General features: G+C 53.3%; 1 protein-coding gene across 2 annotated transcripts in view; it reads left to right on the top strand.

The window, feature by feature from the left end:
* STK32C (serine/threonine kinase 32C) overlaps positions 1–16,533 on the top strand; it is a 94,527-nt gene extending 77,994 nt beyond the window's left edge. For both annotated transcript variants that reach the window (XM_074592070.1, XM_074592069.1), the window contains 10 exons: positions 1,364–1,515; positions 4,785–4,958; positions 5,483–5,520; positions 6,950–7,039; positions 7,505–7,608; positions 7,707–7,823; positions 10,363–10,488; positions 10,656–10,787; positions 12,762–12,829; positions 13,644–16,533. In XM_074592070.1, coding sequence (XP_074448171.1) covers positions 1,364–1,515; positions 4,785–4,958; positions 5,483–5,520; positions 6,950–7,039; positions 7,505–7,608; positions 7,707–7,823; positions 10,363–10,488; positions 10,656–10,787; positions 12,762–12,829; positions 13,644–13,782 — 1,140 coding nt within the window. In that variant the 3' untranslated portion in view covers positions 13,783–16,533. The remainder of the gene's footprint in view (positions 1–1,363; positions 1,516–4,784; positions 4,959–5,482; positions 5,521–6,949; positions 7,040–7,504; positions 7,609–7,706; positions 7,824–10,362; positions 10,489–10,655; positions 10,788–12,761; positions 12,830–13,643) is intronic.
* Positions 16,534–20,324: the final 3,791 nt, after the last annotated feature.

The following is a 20,324-nucleotide window of genomic DNA, read 5'->3' as shown; positions in this document are numbered from 1 at the left end:
TGGCAGTATTTTAGAAGTGCGGAAGAGTTCGGTGGCTCCCGTCTGTCTGCGGTGTTTTCTGCCCTCCACAGAAACGCGCTGTACTTGCTCCCGTGCTGCGTCAGTGTGACCCGCTCTCTAACAAGCTGCGTGAAGCCACCCCCAGGTCACCCTCCCTGCACCGCACCAGATGAAGGCGGCATGACCAAAATGCCAAATGACTTATTTTTCAAAGAAAATATAACCAGCGCATTCTAATAATGGGCATGCCTGATAATTAAAAGAGGACAGATGTAATTATACCAGAGGAAGAAATTTCATTAGTTCATTTAAAAATAGTTACCTTGATAACTAATTAGCTCTTTTAAATATAGTTATCTTGGTAATTAAGGTGTCATTAGTATCAGGAGGGGCACACCGATGGCAATGCTGGCTGGAAAGCCGTGCCAGCCCAGCGGGCTTCGTGCCTGTCGGCAGAGCGGGTGCCGAGGCCGGGTGCCGGGTTCCGCTGCTGCCCGAGGCTGCCGGGCTCTGCGTGCCAGGACGGGGACGGCTGCGAGCGGCGCTGGGACGCTGAGGTTTCGCGTGGGGACCCACCATGGCCTCCTGATGGCCCGGCCGGGAGAAGACGCCGTGGGGGCCAGTGCGGTGGGGAGCAGACCGGGCAGGGACTGGCCAGCAGCAGCCAGCTCGGTCCTCAGCCTGGCCCGTGCCCAGGGAAGGACTCATCGCGTTGGCCGTGGCGTGGTCCTGCCGCAGGCTGGGAGCCTGGGCTGGGAGCGCCGGGGGGGTGCTGGGGTACGGGGTCTTGCAAGGAGAGTGCTGCTGCGTTCCTGGGGGCACGGTGTTTCTGGTTGTTTTTAACAAATTTACGTTTTAATCGCTTTCTGCTAAAACAAGTAGGATTATTTTGACCTTTCAGAGCACAGCTACACACGCAATAGATTCAAACCAGTCTGCTGGGGGTTGGCAGCCGGCGGCCGCGAGCAGAATGGAGTCAAGGCTGGGAGAGAAGCCCCGTGATTGCCCAAAGCTGGTCTCCGTGCGGAGGCAACGAGGAGCACAAAGCTCTCCCCCACCGCTCCCAGACACCATTCCCTGATGGAAAGCTCTCCCCGGAGCCGTGCGCCACGTCCTAGGGGAAGCCCGTGTGTGGGTGCGCAGTGACAGGCAGGCGGGTGGGGTGGTGCAGCGCCCGGGGACACTGCGCCTGGAGCAGGGATGCTCGTCTCCCAGATCCCAAGTCACAGCCCAGGGATCAGGAGTATTTGGCAGCAGGGTGGAAGCGCTGAGCGCCGTGGGGCTCAGCCCAGTAGACCAGCGAGTGGGGATATGGAACATTTCACTAAATCTCATTTTTCCCTCCCCTTCTGTGGTACTTTAGGTGTGTATTGTGCAGAAGAGAGACACCGAGAAGATGTATGCCATGAAGTACATGAACAAACAGCAGTGCATCGAAAGAGATGAGGTTCGCAATGTGTTCAGGGAGCTGGAAATCCTGCAGGAGATCGAGCACGTGTTCCTGGTGAATCTCTGGTGAGCGTCTCCTCCCCTCTGCCTCCTGGGGCCGCCTGCCCTCAGCTCCTCACGGCGCCCCGTCCTCCCCATCCCCTGGGGTCAAGGACATCCGTGGGAGCATCCCAGTGAGCTGCTACCGTGGAAGTCCCTGATAATGTGAAATGCGTTCAGGAGACGTGGCACAGACGATACCTGAATGTTATGGCATCAAAGGTTTTAAACGCCTTAGCTTCGATTTTTCCATCAAAACCCCTGGGTGTTTTTCACAGCCTCCTTGCAAACACCACTATCACGTCCCTCCTAAGGGGCCCCCTGCCAATTTAACCGTAAAATATTTCTGTACCGTGGTGTGTTGGGGTGCTGGTGGGCTCAGGTATCTTCAGGCAGTACCGTGCTCCGGTGAGTGCCGGTAGAGAAATAGTCCCTCCCGTGTGCAGGGAGGTACTGAGAACTGGGACACTCTGGTGAATCGCATACTGTTTGGGGCCAAATTTTGTTGCAAGTAACAGCTTGAAACGTCAAAGAAACTAACATTTTTAGAGATGATGATTTATAACTTTTATTAATAGAAAAATGATACAAAATTTATAGTGTTTTACACAGTAAGTATTTGGTCCCTCTGTATTGTGTATAGTTTTTTACTGTAACTGTCCAGACAGGATGCATTTCAAAAGCATTACCCACTAAAGCTATTTGTTAGATTTCAGCCTGATTTGAGGAACTTTTTTTTTAAATTAGACCCTAAAACACTACCCGGTAATGAGGATAGTTTTTGCCAGTGTGCGCACAGTTGAGCTAGTATGGAGCAATTTGAAATGTAACTATTTTTAGTGATCAACTGCTTAAAAAAAGTTATGAGATCTCTTCACATCATCAGATTCATGGCCTTCTGCTGGAGAAAGACTAAGGACAAAAAAGTGCTTTGCAACAGGTTCACTGGCCAAATAAAATATATTCCTGTAGACCTCAGGTATATCACGACCAAATTTTGCACGCCATAAATTAATTTACAAGTTTTAGAAAATGGTGTTCAGAGAGCACAGAGAGTGTCATCGAGGCAGGTAGGTGGTGTTTCCAACCCAGCAGGTTTTGAGATGGCCTAAAAATTTGTGCACCCACAACCACAAGGAGAAAATAGTAAATGTAAAATAAAGGGCATGCTTACTTGGAAAAGAATGGGTAAGCAAAAATGATATATGACATAAAAAATACAAGGAAGTGCGTCTGCAATGCACAGTGCACAGAAATCTCCTTCAGATTGCCAGGGTTTTGTTACTATTGAAATGGGGGTTTAAGGCTGGCGTCGGTGCCTCGTGAACGGCTCCCGGGTTTCACAGAGGCAGAAGAGGGGCACAAGCAGCAGTTTTCCCGGGGGAGGCTGCGCACCTCGGGTGGCCACGGGCCTCCCCTCCTTCTCTGGGCATGTCAGATGCGCGGCAGGCTGGTGGGCAGGAAGATTTTCAAAAATTCAGAAAGTTTTATACCCAAAGTGACGGAAGTTGATAATACATTCTTTTTGTTGGTCCATTACTCCAGAACAGCCAAATAAGTTAATATTTATTTTTTCAGCATTTTAGCAATTGCAAATTAAATGGAGCTCAGTCCAGTTGGTGGCCAGTCACGCGTGGTGTTCCCCAGGGCTCATTATTGGGGCTGGTTCTGTTTCATATCTTTATCAGTGACCTGGATGAGGGGATTGAGGGCACCCTCAGTAAGTTTGCAGATGACACCAAGTTGGGCAGGACGTTGATCTGCTAGAGGGTGGGAAGGCTCTAAGAGGGACCCGGACAGACTGGGTTGAGGGGCTGAGGCCAATGGTGTGAGGTTCAACAAGGCCAAGTGCCGGGTCCTGCCCTTGGGTCACACCAACCCCATGGACGCTCCAGGCTGGGGGCAGAGCGGCTGGAGAGCTGCCCGGCGGAATGGGACCTGGGGGTGTTGGCTGAAGATGAGCCAGCAGTGTGCCCAGGTGGCCAAGGAGGCCACCAGCATCCTGGCCTGTGTCAGGAACAGTGTGGCCATAAGGACTGGGGCAGTGCTGGTCCCCCTGTACTGGGCGCTGGTGAGACCCCACCTCGAGGGCTGTGTCCAGTTTTGGGCCCCTCACCACAAGACAGACCCCGAGGGGCCGGAGCGTGTCCAGAGAAGGGCAACGGAGCTGGTGAGGGGTCTGGAGCACAAGTCTGGTGAGGAGCGGCTGAGGGAGCTGGGGGTGTTCAGCCTGGAGAAGAGGGGGCTGAGGGGAGACCTTCTCGCTCTCTACAGCTCCCTGAAAGGAGGGGGCAGCCAGGGGGGGTCGGGCTCTTCTCCCAAGGAACAGGCCATGGGACAAGGGGAAACGGCCTCCAGTTGTGCCAGGGGAGGTTTAGGATGGATATTGGGAACGATTTCTTCCCTGAAAGGGTTGTCAAGCGTTGGAAGAGGCTGCCCAGGGCAGTGGTGGAGTCGCCATCCCTGGAGGGATTTAACAGCCGGGCAGACGTGGGGCTGAGGGATGTGGGGTAGTGGTAACTTGGCAGTGCTGGGATAACAGTTGGGCTAAATGATCTTAAAGGTCTTTTCCAATCTAAATGATTCTGTGAAATATTTTTTTCCAACCAGGAGTGAAATTCATAAGAAAACTTGCTCTCAGCAAATTTTTCCCTTTCAGCTCATACTTTTAGAATAAGCCTACATTCAAGATGAGAGCAGAAGTGTGTGATTCATAAGTATTATACAATCCCACATACTCTTTCCTCAGAAATACTGTCGCCAAATATAACAATTGAACATTGTTTTGTGGTGTATCCTCACTGCTATCAGTCTCCTGCGTGATCCATTGCAGATTTAGAGAGGCGTTTTACTCTACAGTAAATATAAATCTCTTTTTCTGTTTTTTATGGTTAAATTAGCACTTGTGTTTTCCAATTCTTTTTCAGGATCGGCAGAGATATTTTAGGTATAGGTTTATGAGATTGTTCACAATTGAAAATGGGGAGTTTCTCTGGAGCGTGAAAGCCCCGAGCTCTGCCTGGGCTCTGCGGGAGGTGGCAGTGGCGGGGCGAGGGGGGGTGATGACGATACGTACCTCTTCAGAGGATGTGTCGCTTAGGGTACCAACGGGTTAAAAAGCAAGACGGCTTTTTGAGTTGCACTTGCTTAATTAGAAAGGTGTAAATAGTGAAGGGGGCATCTGCTGGTAGTGGGGGTGTTGGCAGTTTTCGCAGGAGCTGTGTAATTAGGAGCGGGAAAGAGCCTGACTTGGCTCTGTGACTCCCGTGCTCGCTCACGCCGCACCGGTCCCACAGGTACTCCTTCCAGGACGAGGAGGACATGTTCATGGTGGTGGATTTGCTTCTCGGTGGCGACCTGCGCTATCATCTGCAGCAAAACGTTCAGTTTACGGAAGAAACGGTCAAACTCTACATCTGTGAGATGGCACTGGCTCTCGACTACCTACGAAGCCAACATATTATCCACAGGTAACCACGCAGTCTCTGCCTCGCAGTCGGCAGCCGCTCGTGGCTGGTCTGGGGTGGGCGACGCTGTCTGTGCTGCGGGGAGGTCCCTAACGCCATGGGTGTCCCTGTGCTGGGGACCTGCTGGCATTAAACCGCGCCGGCAGCGCCGGGCCTGGGCACCCTCCGGCCACTGGTCCTGCTGCCCGTCACTCAGAGGGAGCCTCACGCTTTGCCAGGGCTGAGCGCCTCTCCCGGGACGGGTTTCCAAACGATCGAGGGCTTCACAGAAATAGGCCCGGTCTTGTGTTGTTAATTTTATGTGGAAAAAATGCCCAAACAAGTCCGATGCTCCCACTTTTTTGCCTGGTTGCCCAGTAAAAGCGTATTTCTAGTTCATCATAAAGAGACTTGTCTCACGTTGGGGTGTTTTTGTTTTATACCTTTCTAATTTTTGGTAAATAAAAAAGTTGCAGGTTTTTTGCTGTAGAGTTGCATCCTTGAGCTGACAGACATTTTATCTTGCTGTAACCTTGCTTCTTTTCCAGGGATGTGAAACCAGACAACATCCTCCTCGATGAGCAAGGTAGGACGTCCCTGCCTTGCTGTGTCTGTCTCCTTCATCTGAGGGACAGAGTCTTTACAGGCCTGAATACTGTGTGTCTTTTTATCTGGAAAAAGTGTGGAAAAGGCACCGCTCCTCCTAACTGATCAGCGTTTGCCCGGACGTACCTGTGCATTGTAATGCCAGGGAAGACCCACCAAGGGCGGCTGCTCTCCTTGTGCCCCCACCTCGCTTCGCCCCCGCTCTGCCGCCTCTCTCGCTGGTGCCTCAGTGCACAGGTCGCCCATGCCAGAGATGCGGTACCTGGCATCGTGGAGGGCACAAAGCACAAGAACTGAGTTTGTTGAGTTTTAGAGCAAGTGATCTGCACATACACTTTTAGGATAGTTTTGATGTCTTCCGGGGGGGATGGATCTGGGCTGAGCCAGGTGGAGCAAGTTCAGGAACTGGCTGAGAGCATCTACGGGAGCATCCACTGTAACACTGTCTCAGTGGCCCACACAGGAGCAATACCACAGGAGATCCTATAATGAACCTCTCTTCCAGCAGTAGATCCTATAAAACGAAGACACAATCTCTCAGGCTCCAAACCACCGAAGTTTTATCATAAAGCCTCATAAAAACCAAAACCTGCACTTGCATGGAAGTTAATTAGGAAATAGCATAGGGTGTAAAGCCCAAACACAAATGGGAACAAGGGGATGTAAGGGAAGCGTCACAGGACGAGGCAGTTCGGGATTTACACACCGCTTCCATAGCTGCCTTGTAGACAGAGAGCAGCAAGTAGCCTCCAGAGGGGCAAGTGGGCGGTTTTCTGTATGCCAGGCTGCCTTGGAAATACTGGCCTTTTCTGAATTTTAACTTTCAGTCCTGATGACAGAGAAAGTAGAAACAAAGACAAGGTGTTCGAGCACTTTTTGAAGTATCTTAATGATTTCTTAGTACTGGCGTAGGGTTTGGGAAGTGTTGTTATGGTTTCGTTCAGCTGTATGTCCAAATTTGCTGTGGTCTATATGGTGGCAGTGGAGTGTTTCAGCGCCGGGACTTTGGGTGGTTGTGGTTCAGTGGCTTTCATCAAAAATGGCTCTAGGGTTTTAATCAATGTGACCAAGGCAACATTTAGTATAGCTCTGTTGTCTTCTTCCCTGGCTGTAGTTCCTGGCTAGAGCAGTTTGACCAGGTGCTGGAGCTGGTGTAGGTTACTGGTTGGCTCCACGTGTGGTTTAAAACCAAGACTCAAAGCCAGCTTGCATTTCATCAGCTGGCCCGCCCGAGGTCCTGGGAAAGCACCAGGGTCTGTGGCCATTCGGTGGGGTCTGTCCCCGACCTGCCTGCGCCCGTGCCACACCGTCCGAGGGCAGGAGCTTATGAAAAGGAATGTGTTCTGACTCTGCATTGCCAATGTTCTGCGCTGCCATTAATTCCTTCTTAAAATGTGTCTTTATTTAAGGTCATGCACATTTAACAGATTTTAATATTGCAACAATAATTAGGGACGGTGAAAGAGCAACTGCATTAGCTGGAACAAAGCCATACATGGGTAAGAACTAATAGCTGTTCCTTACATCTGTATTTTACATTTCGGTGTGCTCACCGCATGCTGCCTGACAGTCCCTGTCCGTCACAAAGGCACCGAATTAATTTAGCACATTAATGCATGTGCCCAACTCATTCAGCGGAGCCTAATCGTTTGAAAAGTGAGACTCCCGGGGTGAACGAACGGCTGTCAGCACACCCTCCCCTTCCCGCCCTGCCCTCCCCACCCCCCGGCTGGGACCTGCTGCGGTTCCTGCCCTCCCTTGCCCGGCTGGGAGGGCTCCCCCCGTCTGCGCCCCAAAACCCAGCTGCCAGCGAGGGCAGGCTGCTGCTGCTCACCCTGCTCCCCCCGGCTCGCAAAGCCTCCCCTCAGCCCTTAGTGCGTAAAAGTAACCCTAAGGTTCACTACTGAAATAGAAACAAACTGAAGTCAGCAAATAACCTGTTGCATTTTGCCCTTTCTCTTCAGCCCCGGAGATTTTCCATTCCTTCATGAACGGCGGGACGGGCTACTCCTTCGAGGTTGATTGGTGGTCGCTGGGAATCATGGCTTACGAGCTGCTGCGGGGCTGGGTAGGGCTCCCGGCCCCTCCGAGGTCGAAGAACGCGCTTTCTGAACAACTGGAGACAGGAAAAGGAATTTCTTCTCATCTGTCCGTTTTTTCCCCCAGAGACCGTACGACATCCACTCCAACAACCCCGTGGAGTCTTTAATTCAGCTCTTCAGTACCGTCAGTGTTCAGTACTCGTCTGTGTGGTCAAAAGAAATGGTTGCTCTATTAAGAAAGGTAAGTCGTCCTGCTGGCATGGCTTACATTGTACATTAGCTGCAGTGTGTGTGGGACTAGCTGGAAAATGTTCAGTGTATTAATAAATAATGTAAAATCGAAATAGGACTAATTTTTATTACTTTGATCAGGCTTAAGCACAGATTAATCTTGTGTTTTGTCTGTTTATTATCCCTGTAATAAGATGCGTTAGTTTGATAGCAAGGGAAGGAAGAAGGCTGGTTGTGGTGTGACAAAGGACTGCGCCCTTCCAGCATCCCCCTCTGTGATCGGCGTAACCCAAAAAGGCAGCGAGACAGTTCTGTGTGACGGAGCAGCGTGTGCTGAAAGAGGGGAGACTGAGATGAGATGTGAGGCAGAAATTGTTTGCTGTGAGGGGGGTGAGCCCCTGGCCCAGGTTGCCCAGAGCAGCTGTGGCTGCCCCATCCCTGGAGGGGTTCAAGGCCAGGTTGGACGGGGCTTGGAGCAACCTGGGCTGGTGGGAGGTGTCCCTGCCCAGGGCAGGGGGTGCCACTGGGTGGCCTTTAAGGTCCCTTCCCACCCAAACCGTTCTGTGATTCTACGCTGCATTAGCTGCTCCTTCTCACCAGTTCTGCCAGGCCGAAGGGTCTGATTTGGTGTGTTTGATTGTGAGAACTGTCTGGGGGGGTTCCATACCTATGGATGACCTGCTGCTTTTCTTGTACCACACACAAAAAGTTGCTGGTTTGGTGTGGAGGCTGTAGGATTAGCTTCTGCTTGCTTGAGAATTCAGAAAAGTAGCTGATGGGTGCGCTATAAAAAAGATGTTCACAGTACTGACAGCAAATAAGTGACTCCAGTCTAAGTTAATGTTGGGTGGACAGTGCACATAATTAGATTTTGTTTTAATGAGAAGCAGCATTGTTAGTTATGACCGCACCGCGGCATTCAGCAGGTTCACATTGCCATCTGCTGGGCTGCAGTCGGGCTTCTGGAGACCGGGCGGGAATTAAACGTCTCACCAGGAAGATGCCAGCAGCCACCTCAGCCTGGCAGGGCCCCCGTGTGCCCCTAAAGCACCGGGGTTTCTGTGCTCGGGGTGCCCCAGCCTGGGGGGCTGTGCTGGTGCCCAGGGTGATGTCGGGCACCGTGTTGCCCACCCCTGCAGAGGGTCTCTGCCAGCCAGGGGCAGCTCCCGCTCCCTGCTGCGGCGCTGCAGCTGTGCTGGCTTCGACGCCCCGTCTCTCCTTCCCGCTGGGCCAGTGCCATTGCAGCAGCCTTACCTGGGAATTGGGAATTCCCCCCTTTTCATTTTCAAGGTGATGATAATTTTATATTGTTAAAAGTGTCTGAAGAGTTCCCCTGGCGGCAGCTGCTGGTCGAGGCGGTCTTTCCCCTGCCCCTTTCACAAGCATCCCTGTGCTCGGGCGCTTGGTGGGCTGTAGGTACAGTGACCATTGCCTGCTTCTTGCACAGCTGCCTCGGTGCTGGAAGAATACTCACTGCTGCCTTTATTTTCTGCAAAAAGGTTGTAACCACCTATAATTAGCTTGCCTAGCATTATGCTATAGCTTTTTAAAGGAAACAGCTCTAGATGGGCATTTTGTAGAGGTGCTGCCGTAGGTGTCCAGCAGTCAGGAGCCCACACACGCTCAATTTGCCGATGCCCAAAACCGAGCTGGCACAGCCAGAAGCCAGCACTCCAACTGTAGGTGCTCTGGAAAAATGGCAAGAGCTGGTCCAGAGGTGGGGTGTGGCTCCGGCACTGGTGGCGGTGGCATGCAGGGGGTCGGCTCCTGGAGAGGGAGAGGGTGGCACAACTCGCCTGCCACGAGCATCCCACACCTGGGAGACGGGGGACACGCACGGGGCGCTGAGGATGCCCTGCAAAGGGGGCATCAACTGAGCTTCGCTGGAGATTGTCACAGGGGGAGACTAGGCAGAGAATTTTCTGGAAGCCCTACCCAGACCCTGTGTTAGATGTACCTCCACGTTAGATGTACCTCCAGCAGCGCTGGAAGTGTAACTCAAGCCAGCTGAGCATACACTGCTCAATTCTTTGAAAAATCAGGTGTGTCCTCAGAGTGGTGTCTCAGCGGATCGAGTGATGGTTTTGCATGTTTTTCTCTGTGTTTGGTAATCCGTGTGTGTGATAAACAGCGTAGTATCCCCTGGTGCCACAGAAGTGGTGTGAAAATAGGACATGTGGAGGTTGAAACTGAAACGATGAGCCTCTGGGGGAGTCAACGTCTGTGCAAAGGAGCAAGGTCTGTCCCTGGCACCGGGGGAGTGCGTGGGGACGGCAGGCCCGGGTGCTGTGGGGAAGGGTCGTGCATCACAGGTGGGCACGGGAGGAGCAACGCCGCACTGGTCCTAGAGTTCACGGAACCGTATTTTCGGCTGTCGGGTTTCACAGTCTCCAGAAGATTTTTCTAGTGTGTTTTTTTCTGTAGTCTGTTACGTATTTCCCGTGACAGAAGGGTCGCTGCATGGCTGAACCCTCTGAGTCGTCCTAAAGGCAGGCTGCTGCTGGGCTCCTTTTCTTTCTCCTCCGATGGAAATGCTTTTCTCTCCCCAGCTGCTGACGGTGAACCCCGAGCATCGCTTTTCCTGCCTGGCCGACATTCAGGCCTCGGCGTACTTGTCCGGCGTGGTCTGGAGCGATGTCAGCGAGAAGCGGGTGGCACCGGGCTTCGTCCCCAATGTAAGTAGGAGTGACCTGCGTCCCGGCCCCGAGCAGGGGCCGCTTCTCATCGTTAGAGGAACCACTGCGTTCAGCAGAGGCTTTCTGACGGAGAAGTAGATTCTGAGCGTATTTGCTGGAAGTGTCTCTTCTGTGCCTGACGCGTGTTGTGTCCCATGTCCCGGCAGAAGGGCCGCCTGCACTGCGACCCCACCTTCGAGCTGGAGGAGATGATTCTGGAGTCGAGGCCCCTGCACAAGAAGAAGAAGAGGCTTGCGAAGAACAAGTCGAGGGATAACAGCAAAGACAGCTCGCAGTCTGTAAGTGGTTTCTGGGGTAACGGCCAGCCAGGAAAAAAGGCTGAGCTGCTGAATTTGGGGGTGTATAGCAGTAGTTACCGTGACAATGCAGATTTATTTTGATAAAAACATTTGCCCGGTGGAGTCTTCTCAACAACCAAATGTTCCTCTTATGTAAGTTTGATAAAACTCTTTCACAGTAATCTGTACTTTGGAAAATGAAATGAGAAACAGAGGTCAGGGCACACCGGTCAAGAGAAAAACTGGAAAAAAAAAATACACATCCTTATGATCTTCACCTTTCTGAGAGGCGCTGCCCCGTGTCTGCGCTGGGGTGGGGTTACTCGGGAGCAGTGTATCCACGCGCTGGTGACAGCCACGCAGGAACATCCAGCCAGTCCGTCCGGTTTTGGGTCACTGTCCCGCGTTTTGCCTGGCCATGCGAGCTGTGCCGGGTGAGCCCTGCGGCTCTGCCGGGCTCCTGTGCCGGCAAGCTGTGGCTGTGCTGCCGGGGAGGCCGGGACGCGAGCGTGGGAGAGGTGTGCCCGCGAGTGCTTTCTGCAGGGGGGGACCCATTAGCCAGGAAACCAAGCTAGAGATGCGATGCATTTGTGTCTTCTTTTCACTGTGGGAGTCACGGTGCTTTTATATCGCGGGGGAGATAAATGCAAAAATCTTGGGTTTACAGAGCGGACACGTCCCAGGAGTAAATCAGCTCCTGAGGCAGCAGAGCCGGTACTCGGTCCTGCAGCACCCGGGGGTCTGTAAGCGGTGTCTGCAGGCAGGGTGCTGTGCCGGGGAGGCCAGAGAGAGCAAACACGCGTCACCCACCGTTCCTGCTTCCCCCGCGCAGTGCCTCTGAGCTGCCCGAATCCCAGACTCAGGGAGCAAACATTGCTCCCCCCGGCGAGGCCAGGACCATCCGCTGTCTGAGGGCAGGAGGGAGCGCCGGGCAGGACTTTGCCTGTCTCATTGTCTCCACCAATTAACTGCAATGGATCCCTTCCCTCTTCAGCGGGAGTTAATGCTGCGATCAATGACACTTACTGTAAATGCTGAAGAATAAATCGGGAAGTGAGGGAGGAAAAAACCAGAATAAGCAAATTTGCAAACACTTCTCAGAGGTTTTGCTGCCAAGAGAGTGCAGGGCACTTTGCCTGCCCCCACCCATGGCCCGTGGCTCTTCATGGTGAAGGACTTCTTCCTAACGCCCAGTCTGAATCGACCCATCTCTGGTTTTAATCCATTCCCTCTAGTCCTACCATTACCCGGCATCCTAAAAAGTCCCTCACCAGCTTTCTTGGAGGCCCCCTTAAGATACTGGTAGGCCACTGTAAGGTCTCCTCGGAGCCTTCTTTTCTCCAGACGGAACAACCCCAACTCTCTCAGTCGGTCCTCATCGGAGAGGTGCTCCAGCCCTCGGATCATCCTTGTGGCCCTTCTCTGGACACGTTCCAGCACGTCCATATCTCTCTTGTAGTAGGGGCTCCAGCACTGGACGCAGTGCTCCAGGTGGGGTCTCAGTGGAGTAGAGGGGGAGAATCACCTCCCTCGACATCCCCGCAGGCGTGCGAGCAGCGTACTGGCCCAGCCCCTGGGGACCGTGCACAGCCAACTGTGGGACAAGGTGCCACTTTGTGTTCTTGCAAGGACTCACAGCCACAGGCTTTGTGCTGGTCTCTCCCCGGTGCTGCCTTTCCTTCCTGTGGGCAGACAGGACTCCCCAGACCAGAATACACAGATAAACGTGTTGTGTTTATCTGGAAAACCGTGTGTGCTGTCTGTATTTTATGGAGAACTCTGCTCACTGCAGATCAAACAAGCTACCGGTGAAAGCCATGAAGGCAATCAGTGGTGCTGCTTCCATCATCTGTTTTGGCTGAAGTTCCTGGTGGCCGGGAGGCTCCGTGCGTACAGCTGGAAGCGCGGCCGTGCTGGAGGTAGCAATGCCATGGAAATGGGGCTGCTTATGCCTGTATTGTTTTTCCTCAACAGGAAAATGACTATCTCCAAGAATGCCTTGAAGCTATCCAGCAAGACTTTGTCATCTTTAACAGAGAGAAGTGAGTGTGCGGGGTGTTGTTTTTTAAGGAAAAAATACTCTTTTTCCTGACTTCCCTTAGGAATCAGAGTGCCGGTGCCTGACATCTCGCTGCCGGCTTAGCCCTGGGTGACTGACATCAGCCGAGGAGCTCAGGCGCTGCCTCTCTATGAAGAGCAGTTCTCACCAAAAAGGGAGACAAGATCAGGGATTATTAATCACTACCATAAAATAAAACATGCTGCAGAGCCACTTCTGGGATTTAACATAAGTATGTGACACTGCTTCAGTTCCCCCGTTGCATCTCCTTGTCCATCCTGCTTTTAGAGGATGAAGTTTTGGAAAATGAAGGCAAGGAACATGCTAAAATCTGTGCAGGTCATGAGTGGGCAGTGAAAGTGCTGGAGTTAAAGCAGCTGCTTTTCCCTGTGCTCGAGCACACTCACATGGGAACGTTTAGTTCCTAAGGGAAGCAGGAGACGGCTCCATGGGGAGGCGGTGGGTGGCCGGGAACCTGGCCACGGCACAGGGCACTCCTGGCCAAGGTCTGGGTGGGCAGCGCTCCCGAAAGCTGAACCCTTGGAGGTCATTGCGGAGTATTTCAGAGTGTTTCAGTGTGTTCTGCTGATACGTTGGTCCCTGTCATGGCATCTTATGTGCTCTGCATGCTCTGGGAAGATTCCTCTCGTTTACCGTGGCTCTGCTGTAGGCAGCCGATGAGGAGCGGTGCCTGGGCGGCCCGGGGCGTGCTGGCTGCTGCAGCCCACCTTCGCAGCACTCCTGCGGGTGGTTGATCTGGGTACGACTGTAACGCCCGGTTCCTCTGCTCTGCGCAGGCTAAAGAAGAGCCAAGAGACGACGAGTGAGTCCATGTTCCCCGCCGAGACCACCGACGAAGCCGAGACGGAGGCCGAGTCTGAGACCTCCAACTTGAACATGTGCAGCTCCGTCTGCTCCTCAGCGGGCAGCAGTTAGGCTGCAGCCGCCGGGCGAGGGCCGCTGGCCCCCGCCGCGCCAAAAACCCGTTCTCAGGTTGCGCTGAGCACCACAGGCTGTCCTCCGATGCCACCGGAGAGCACCGACAATGTCTTGCCAAGCTGTAGCAAAACAGATAGTTCTTACAGAACTGCATTCCTGGATTTAACGGATCGCCAGTTCGGCACGCTGGCTGCCTGTCGTGGGTAAAGATACTTGCTATGCAACTTGTCGAAGGAGGTAGATCAACTTCTTTACTTGTTCTTTTTTAATGTCAGATCGCTGATCTGCACATGTTTTTACTACAGTAAGATGACAAGGAAAGAAGTTACGTCCGTGGGTACAAGGGAAGACACCGAGTGGGTGTGGAGAGGGAGGGAGGCTGAATAAATAGGAGGTTTAAATTTTACTTTGCCACTCCCTGTTCGTAAAGGCTGCCACAGGGACACGCAATCCTCGTGGACATGGGGGCAGCCCCGGGCCCCCCCGGGCTGTGGCAGGCGGCACCAGCTCCTGGGAGCCTCCAGCTGTTGGGTCCTGCAGCACAAGGACATCCCAGGCGCGTCCTTGTCCTCTCGTCACCTGTCACAATTCCTTTCCCAACTCGGGCAAATATACGTGTTTTGTGCACTCCATGGATTCTTCTGGGGCTGGGTAGCGATTAAACATGTAATTGAAATGCAGAATGTATTTAAAATATTTGCTTTCTTCACCCAGCTGCTGCGCGTGGCGAGGAGCTGTGGGAACGGACCGGAGGGCTCGGTGCTGTTTGTCGGGGTTCGGGGGACGCAGCCTGTCACAGGTTCAGGTGTTATTGGAGGCCACGTGGGTGGCCTTGCAGTGCTGCTCGGTTAGGAGAGAGGGGAATAGCTCATTTCGCCCTTCAATTTACTTTATTTTCAGTGTAAAGTAGAAGTACTGTATATAATTTACCAATACCTGTTTTAACTCCTTACTGAGACGGAAGATCTCTTTAACTGTTCCCAGCTGTGGATATTGCCTTTCTTCTTGTTTCAGAAGCCTTCATTATATTAGTTGCTTAACCTGCTGTAGAGTGGCTTTTGGTTACTATTGCTAAAAATGAGCCATGGGTTCTGCTGCAGCGTACGGCTATTGTGGTGCACGGGGTTTCCTTAGAACTGCCTTCACCTTCAAACTCTCGGCATCTGTTTGCTGCCAGACTTTAGGAGAGTGCAGGGTTTGCATCCTTCCTGGATATTCCTAATGCAAACATGGATAGAAAACGTTTTTAACAGATGCAGACTCTTTCAGGACAAGTTTTGCAGTTTTTGGTTTTGGTGAATAAAATAGAAAGGTGTAACTGGTACGAAACAATTTTATACGAAAAATGACGATGATGCATTTATTTTCCACAGTTTTATGTGGAAATTAGTACGTGGCTAAAATTGTGCAGAACCAAATTTTCGTGGAAGTCTCCAAAAGAAGCGTTCAGGTGTGCGGGCACAACTGGTGCGGGGCAGCGGGTGGCCGAGGCTCCGAGCCCAGTTGCTCAGTTACTGCAGGACAGAGCGGGGTATGCGCCCCGGCCGCGGCGGCGCTGGGTGACGGTGAGCACCCGGCCCTCGGCTGCGTCCCCCGGACCACGGACGCTGGCTGGGCACAGGCAGGGCCCACGCCTCGTTAGGGGCTGCGTTAATGGCGGGCTGAAGGGGAGCTGCAGCCGCGCAGGGAGCGAGGTCTGAACTAAACGCTTCCCCCTGCGCCTTTCCCCGGCTGCGGGAGGGCACCTGCTCTCATCCCCTGCCCCCGCCCCACCAAACTCCCAGTCTGATCACTGGTACCCGGGTAACCTCATTACCCTGATCACCTAATTGGCTTCTGATCAGAGCACTCTGATAGCCCTGCTGCCACGAGGGGCAAGAGACCCACCGCCTGGCCTGCCAGGACTCAGGTGGGGCAAGAGAAGCAGAAGAAGGGTCAAAACCAAGTATTTATTCAGGAATTAAAAATTATGGATGAGTTACTCCACCGGTACGGAGAGGTTTTTTTCAGTAAACTCCATCTCACTGTTTATCATCTTTCTGTAAATAATGGCAAAAGTTTGGACTGTCAGAAGGTCAAGGAGCGTAACTTATTTTTGGACCAAAACATCCCATATATGAGATGCAGAGAGATCCTATTCACCCAGAAGCTGTCAGGCCAGGAGAGACGTTGGCACTTTGGTAGGACGTGTCTCATCAGACGTTTTCATCGCTTTCCTTAGGACAAGTGACAAACGGCCCTTGAGGTCGAGGTTGGCGTGTGTAGGGAGGAGCTGGCTCACTTCTGAAATATTTGTTTCTTACCCCAAACCCTGACTGTGTGGGTCATTTCTGTTCTTCCCGGGTAAATTGTGCAAAATACACTCAGCAGCACTCGGCAGAGACCGGGGACGCCTCTGGGGAGACGCCAGGTAGCTGCTCCTTCCCAGGCGAAGTAACTCGGGGCAGACTCTGGCTGCCCGGGAAGCACCACTGAAACCCAGCCCCATGTTCCCAGGGATGCGCCGGGGAATCTCTGCTTCCTGCCTCAGTCTGTTGCTAAACCCTAATCACTGAGAGAAGCGACAGGACACAGAGCTCGGGGCTGGTTGCGCTGAGTGGCAGAGACCCCGCGAGTCCAGCTGGAGTACTCGCTGTCAGTCTGTAGCAGCGCCTGGCTGTGACTTCACCGGCGCCCGCTGGGGACCAGGTTTTAGTGATGCTTATGCCTAGTCCCTGGAGAAGGAATGACAAGAAAAGAGCAACTAGGAAATGAAAAAATGATAAGAAATGGATACGTGTTTGCTTCGCTGTCAAAATGCCCGTGATGGGTTTCAGTACACGGGGCCGCTCAGTCCCCGCGGCGCCGCTGCTCGCTGGGGCCCTTTTGTGTCCCGTCCCCATTCTGGTGTGAAGGGTTGTTCCCTGCGGAAGGGCTGGCTCCTGGGAAAAACACGTGGCGCTGAAATGCTGCGAACCGCTCCTCTCCCGTGAGTCCCTCCGTGGCGTTGGAGCCCAGCGCAGCCCCGGGGGTGAGCAAAACTCGCAGTGAAGTCGTGAAATACTCCTGGTACCAAACCCCCTGGCGCAGAGCCGACAGCTCTCGTTTACATCTCCACTGCAACCAGAATACAATAATTTTCTGTAGATAAATATTTAAATACATGTATTTTTTGTATGACAGATTTATACAGGGCGTGTCATTATTCGCTGTGAAAAGTCTACATCACCTATAAATTATTCTCCTTAAATTCCTTGCCATAAGATTGTTTTCTCTGTTGTATTATGAAGTTGTGCAAAGTTGCATATTTTTAAGTGTTTCCATTGAATTCCACAGACTTCACTGGGAATTTTGCGTAGAAAACAAATGCCAGATCAGGTCCTGATGTTTCTTCTGTTGCCAATTCTTTATTACTGTACGCCTTGCCAAAAAGAGAGTAAGAGTAATAAAATAATAGCAAAAAGGCCAATAATATGACCATTGACATTGGACAGTGCTGAAATCCTGATGCCTTGGTAGGGTATTTTTTAAAACTATTCCAGTGGAAATATATGTAAAGTATATCTTTGTATTTTATGTTAATACATTTCTGTAATTTTATTGCATGAAAATTCTACCATGTCACAGAATATTTAAGTTATGACAAGTTTGTGTTTTTGCAAATACTGCGAGAAGCCATTGCATTTGTGGAGTAATAAATGTGTATTTTTAACATTGCCAAGTATTTGTTGTCATTTCTAGGTTATTGATCTGTAGAAAAAAAACCGCCAAATCTTGCAAAAAGTGGATGTTATAATTACATTTCATGTTTGCCCATCACAGACTGGAGCTCTTTAGCATCCATCCGAATTACAGCAGTGGGTGTCGGGGCCAGAAGGTCCCCCCAGCCTGCTGTGTGCCCTGTGGGCTACTGCCGGCAGCGCCCTGGCCAGCAGCAGCTGGGCTTCACAGCTGTGCAGCGACTGGGTCGATATGCCAAGGATTTTTTCTAATTTGCTGCGAATTGCGTGGTGCCGGGCAAAGCCGGGCTATGTGGCTGTGAAGGCATGAACCACGAAAGCATCAAAATGCGGAAAGCTTGCTGAAGGCCCGGCAACCGCCCTGGGGCGCTCCCTGCAAGCGCAGAGCCAGGGCTGGGACAGGAGCAGGAACCGTCAGACATAAGGGGACCAGCTGAATCCAGCCGTTTTACAGCCTCCCACTTCCCGGTGTCGGTTGGAGGGTATTGATAATTCCCTAGGGAGAGTTCGTCTGTGCAGCGGTGGGGCTGAGGGCCCTTTGGACGGTGGCTTTAGGGTCCGGGCGAGGATGAGCGCCCTGGCCATGGCCACCCACTGGGGTCGCCCTGCCTGGGGGACCCGCACTGCGGGCTCTGAGTGCTGTGTCCGTAACGGCTGGTGCTGGGATGGGAGAGTGGGGTGGTGTGTGCCGGGATGCACCCACGCAGGGGACAGGGTGCATTCGCCGTGTCCCGCACCCGCCATCGAGGCACTGGCATTTTAGTATTTCACTGCAACCCTGGATTTTGTGTCTTAAACTCAATAAAAACGGCCCTGGGGAACGTCAGGAGGTCTCTGCTTTTTCTCTTTCATCCCTCATCAGTACTTGGAATTATTCATTATGGTTGTTGGCGCAATGTGCTGGCTTGCTTTATCTCAGTGTAGAAAGCATCTACAAAGGCTCTTCCTGACTTCAAAAGAAGTGGTAAAGGAACGAGACAAATCGATATATGAGCCTTGCCTTTCTCTGCAGGCCCCTTTGCTGGTGGTTGGCAGCCCCGTGCCCTGGCCCCAACAGGGCTGTGCACGGTGTGACCCCTCATGGGTGTCCCCAGAGGGCCCAGGGCACCTAGCGAGCTGGGTCACTCATCCCTTGCACAAGGGGCAGAAGGCAAAGGTAACGGGGTGAGGATAGTTACAGAATCCCAGGCTGGCCGGGGCTGGCAGGGCCCTCTGGAGCTCACCCAGTCCAACCCCTGCCAGAGCAGGGTCACCCAGAGCAGTTGCACAGGAACGCGTCCAGGCGGGTTTGGGATGTCTCCAGAGACGGAGACTCCACACCTCTCTGGGCAGCCTGTGCCAGGGCTCTGCCACCCTCACTTTCTCCTCATGTTGAGATGGAGTTTCCCGTGTTCCAGTTTGTGCCCGTTGCCCCTCGTCCTGTCCCCGGGCACCACTGAGAAGAGTCTGGCCCCATGCTCTTGCCCCCCGCCCTTTAGCTCTTGCTGAGCATTGATGAGATCCCCCCTCAGCCTGCTCTTCTCCAGCGGAACAGCCCCAGGGCTCTCGGCCTTTCCTCAGCACAGAGATGCTCCGGTCCCCCAGCATCTCCGCAGCCTGGACTCTCTCCAGCAGTTCCCTGTCCCTCTTGAAGCGGGGAGCCCAGCACTGGACCCAGTGCTCCAGCTGTGGCCTCCCCAGGGCAGAGCCGAGGGCGAGGATGGCCTCCCTCCCCCTGCTGGCCACGCTCTTCTCAGTGCCCCTCAGGAGACCATTGGCCTTCTTGGCCACAAGGGCACCTGGCTGGCTCGTGGGCAACTTGTTGTCCACCAGGACTCCCCGCAGTTCCCACCCCCTTAAATTACAGGGGCTGAAAAAGCTGAGGGGCTTAAACCACCATGGCAGGTCTGTCACGGCTGGCTGCCCTGTGCCAGGCGGCTTGGCTGCGGGGTGCCCTCACACTCCATTTTTACTCCATGCCATTTTCTGTCAGTGTGCACGCCTTTAAGCCCAATATGCTGCATTGCGTATTGTGTTTTGCTTTGGACCAGGCAATTGTTGTCTCTGAATTGTACTGGTTTTTAAATAGTACTGCCCTTCTGCTGGGGAAGGCGAGGACCAGCCCCACGCCAAATGTGGGTGCCGCACTGCTGACGCCGCCGAGCCAGCACCGGCCCTCGGCCAAGGGCACGGCATGTCTCCCCCCCACCTTCGCCTGCGTGTGCCTGACCCAGAGCCCGCAGGAAAGCTGTCCACAGAAATTAGGGCCAAAGAGTGAGAGTGTTTGTGCCCCCGGCGGTTTCATTTCCCAGAGGCTCTGGCCGCATTAGCGGGCGGCTGCCTCTGCCAGGGCTCTGCTCGGCATCGCCGGGCTCCGGCAGAGCTGCAGAGATGCCCCCAGCCCCGTGCCACGCAGCGGCGCCGGCTCTGCGCTGCCCGGGCCCACCTCAGGGATGGATGAATGGCTCCCTGACGGAGGAGGGAGAGCCTCCCTTTGAGGGCACCGGAGCAGCAGGATCTCAGCCCGCAGCTGGCGCGCTGGATGGAGGGACCAAAACCGCTTCTCAGGGCGATGCTGGGAGAGGGGACAGTGTCTCTGGCTCCTGCCGGGGTCCCCGCTGTCCCGAGGCACCTCTCACCAACGAGCCTGGCTGTTGGAGAAAGGGATATTCCCAGGGCAGAGAGCACAGAACTCCCCTTGCTATGTGCTACTGAGCTGCTGGGGGTGCTGGGGGGTTCCCTGCCCCCCCGTGGATGTCTGGGCAGCTGGGAGAGGTCACTGCCAGCAGCCTGCAACTTTTGTCTTTCCCATCCTTACGCAGTTTCCACTGCCATCACTCT

Source organism: Larus michahellis, chromosome 6, assembly GCF_964199755.1.
Source record: "Larus michahellis chromosome 6, bLarMic1.1, whole genome shotgun sequence".
Classification (NCBI taxonomy): domain Eukaryota; kingdom Metazoa; phylum Chordata; class Aves; order Charadriiformes; family Laridae; genus Larus; species Larus michahellis.
The sequence above is the reverse complement of the archived record's forward strand: the minus strand, read 5'-3'. Positions and strand labels throughout refer to the sequence as shown.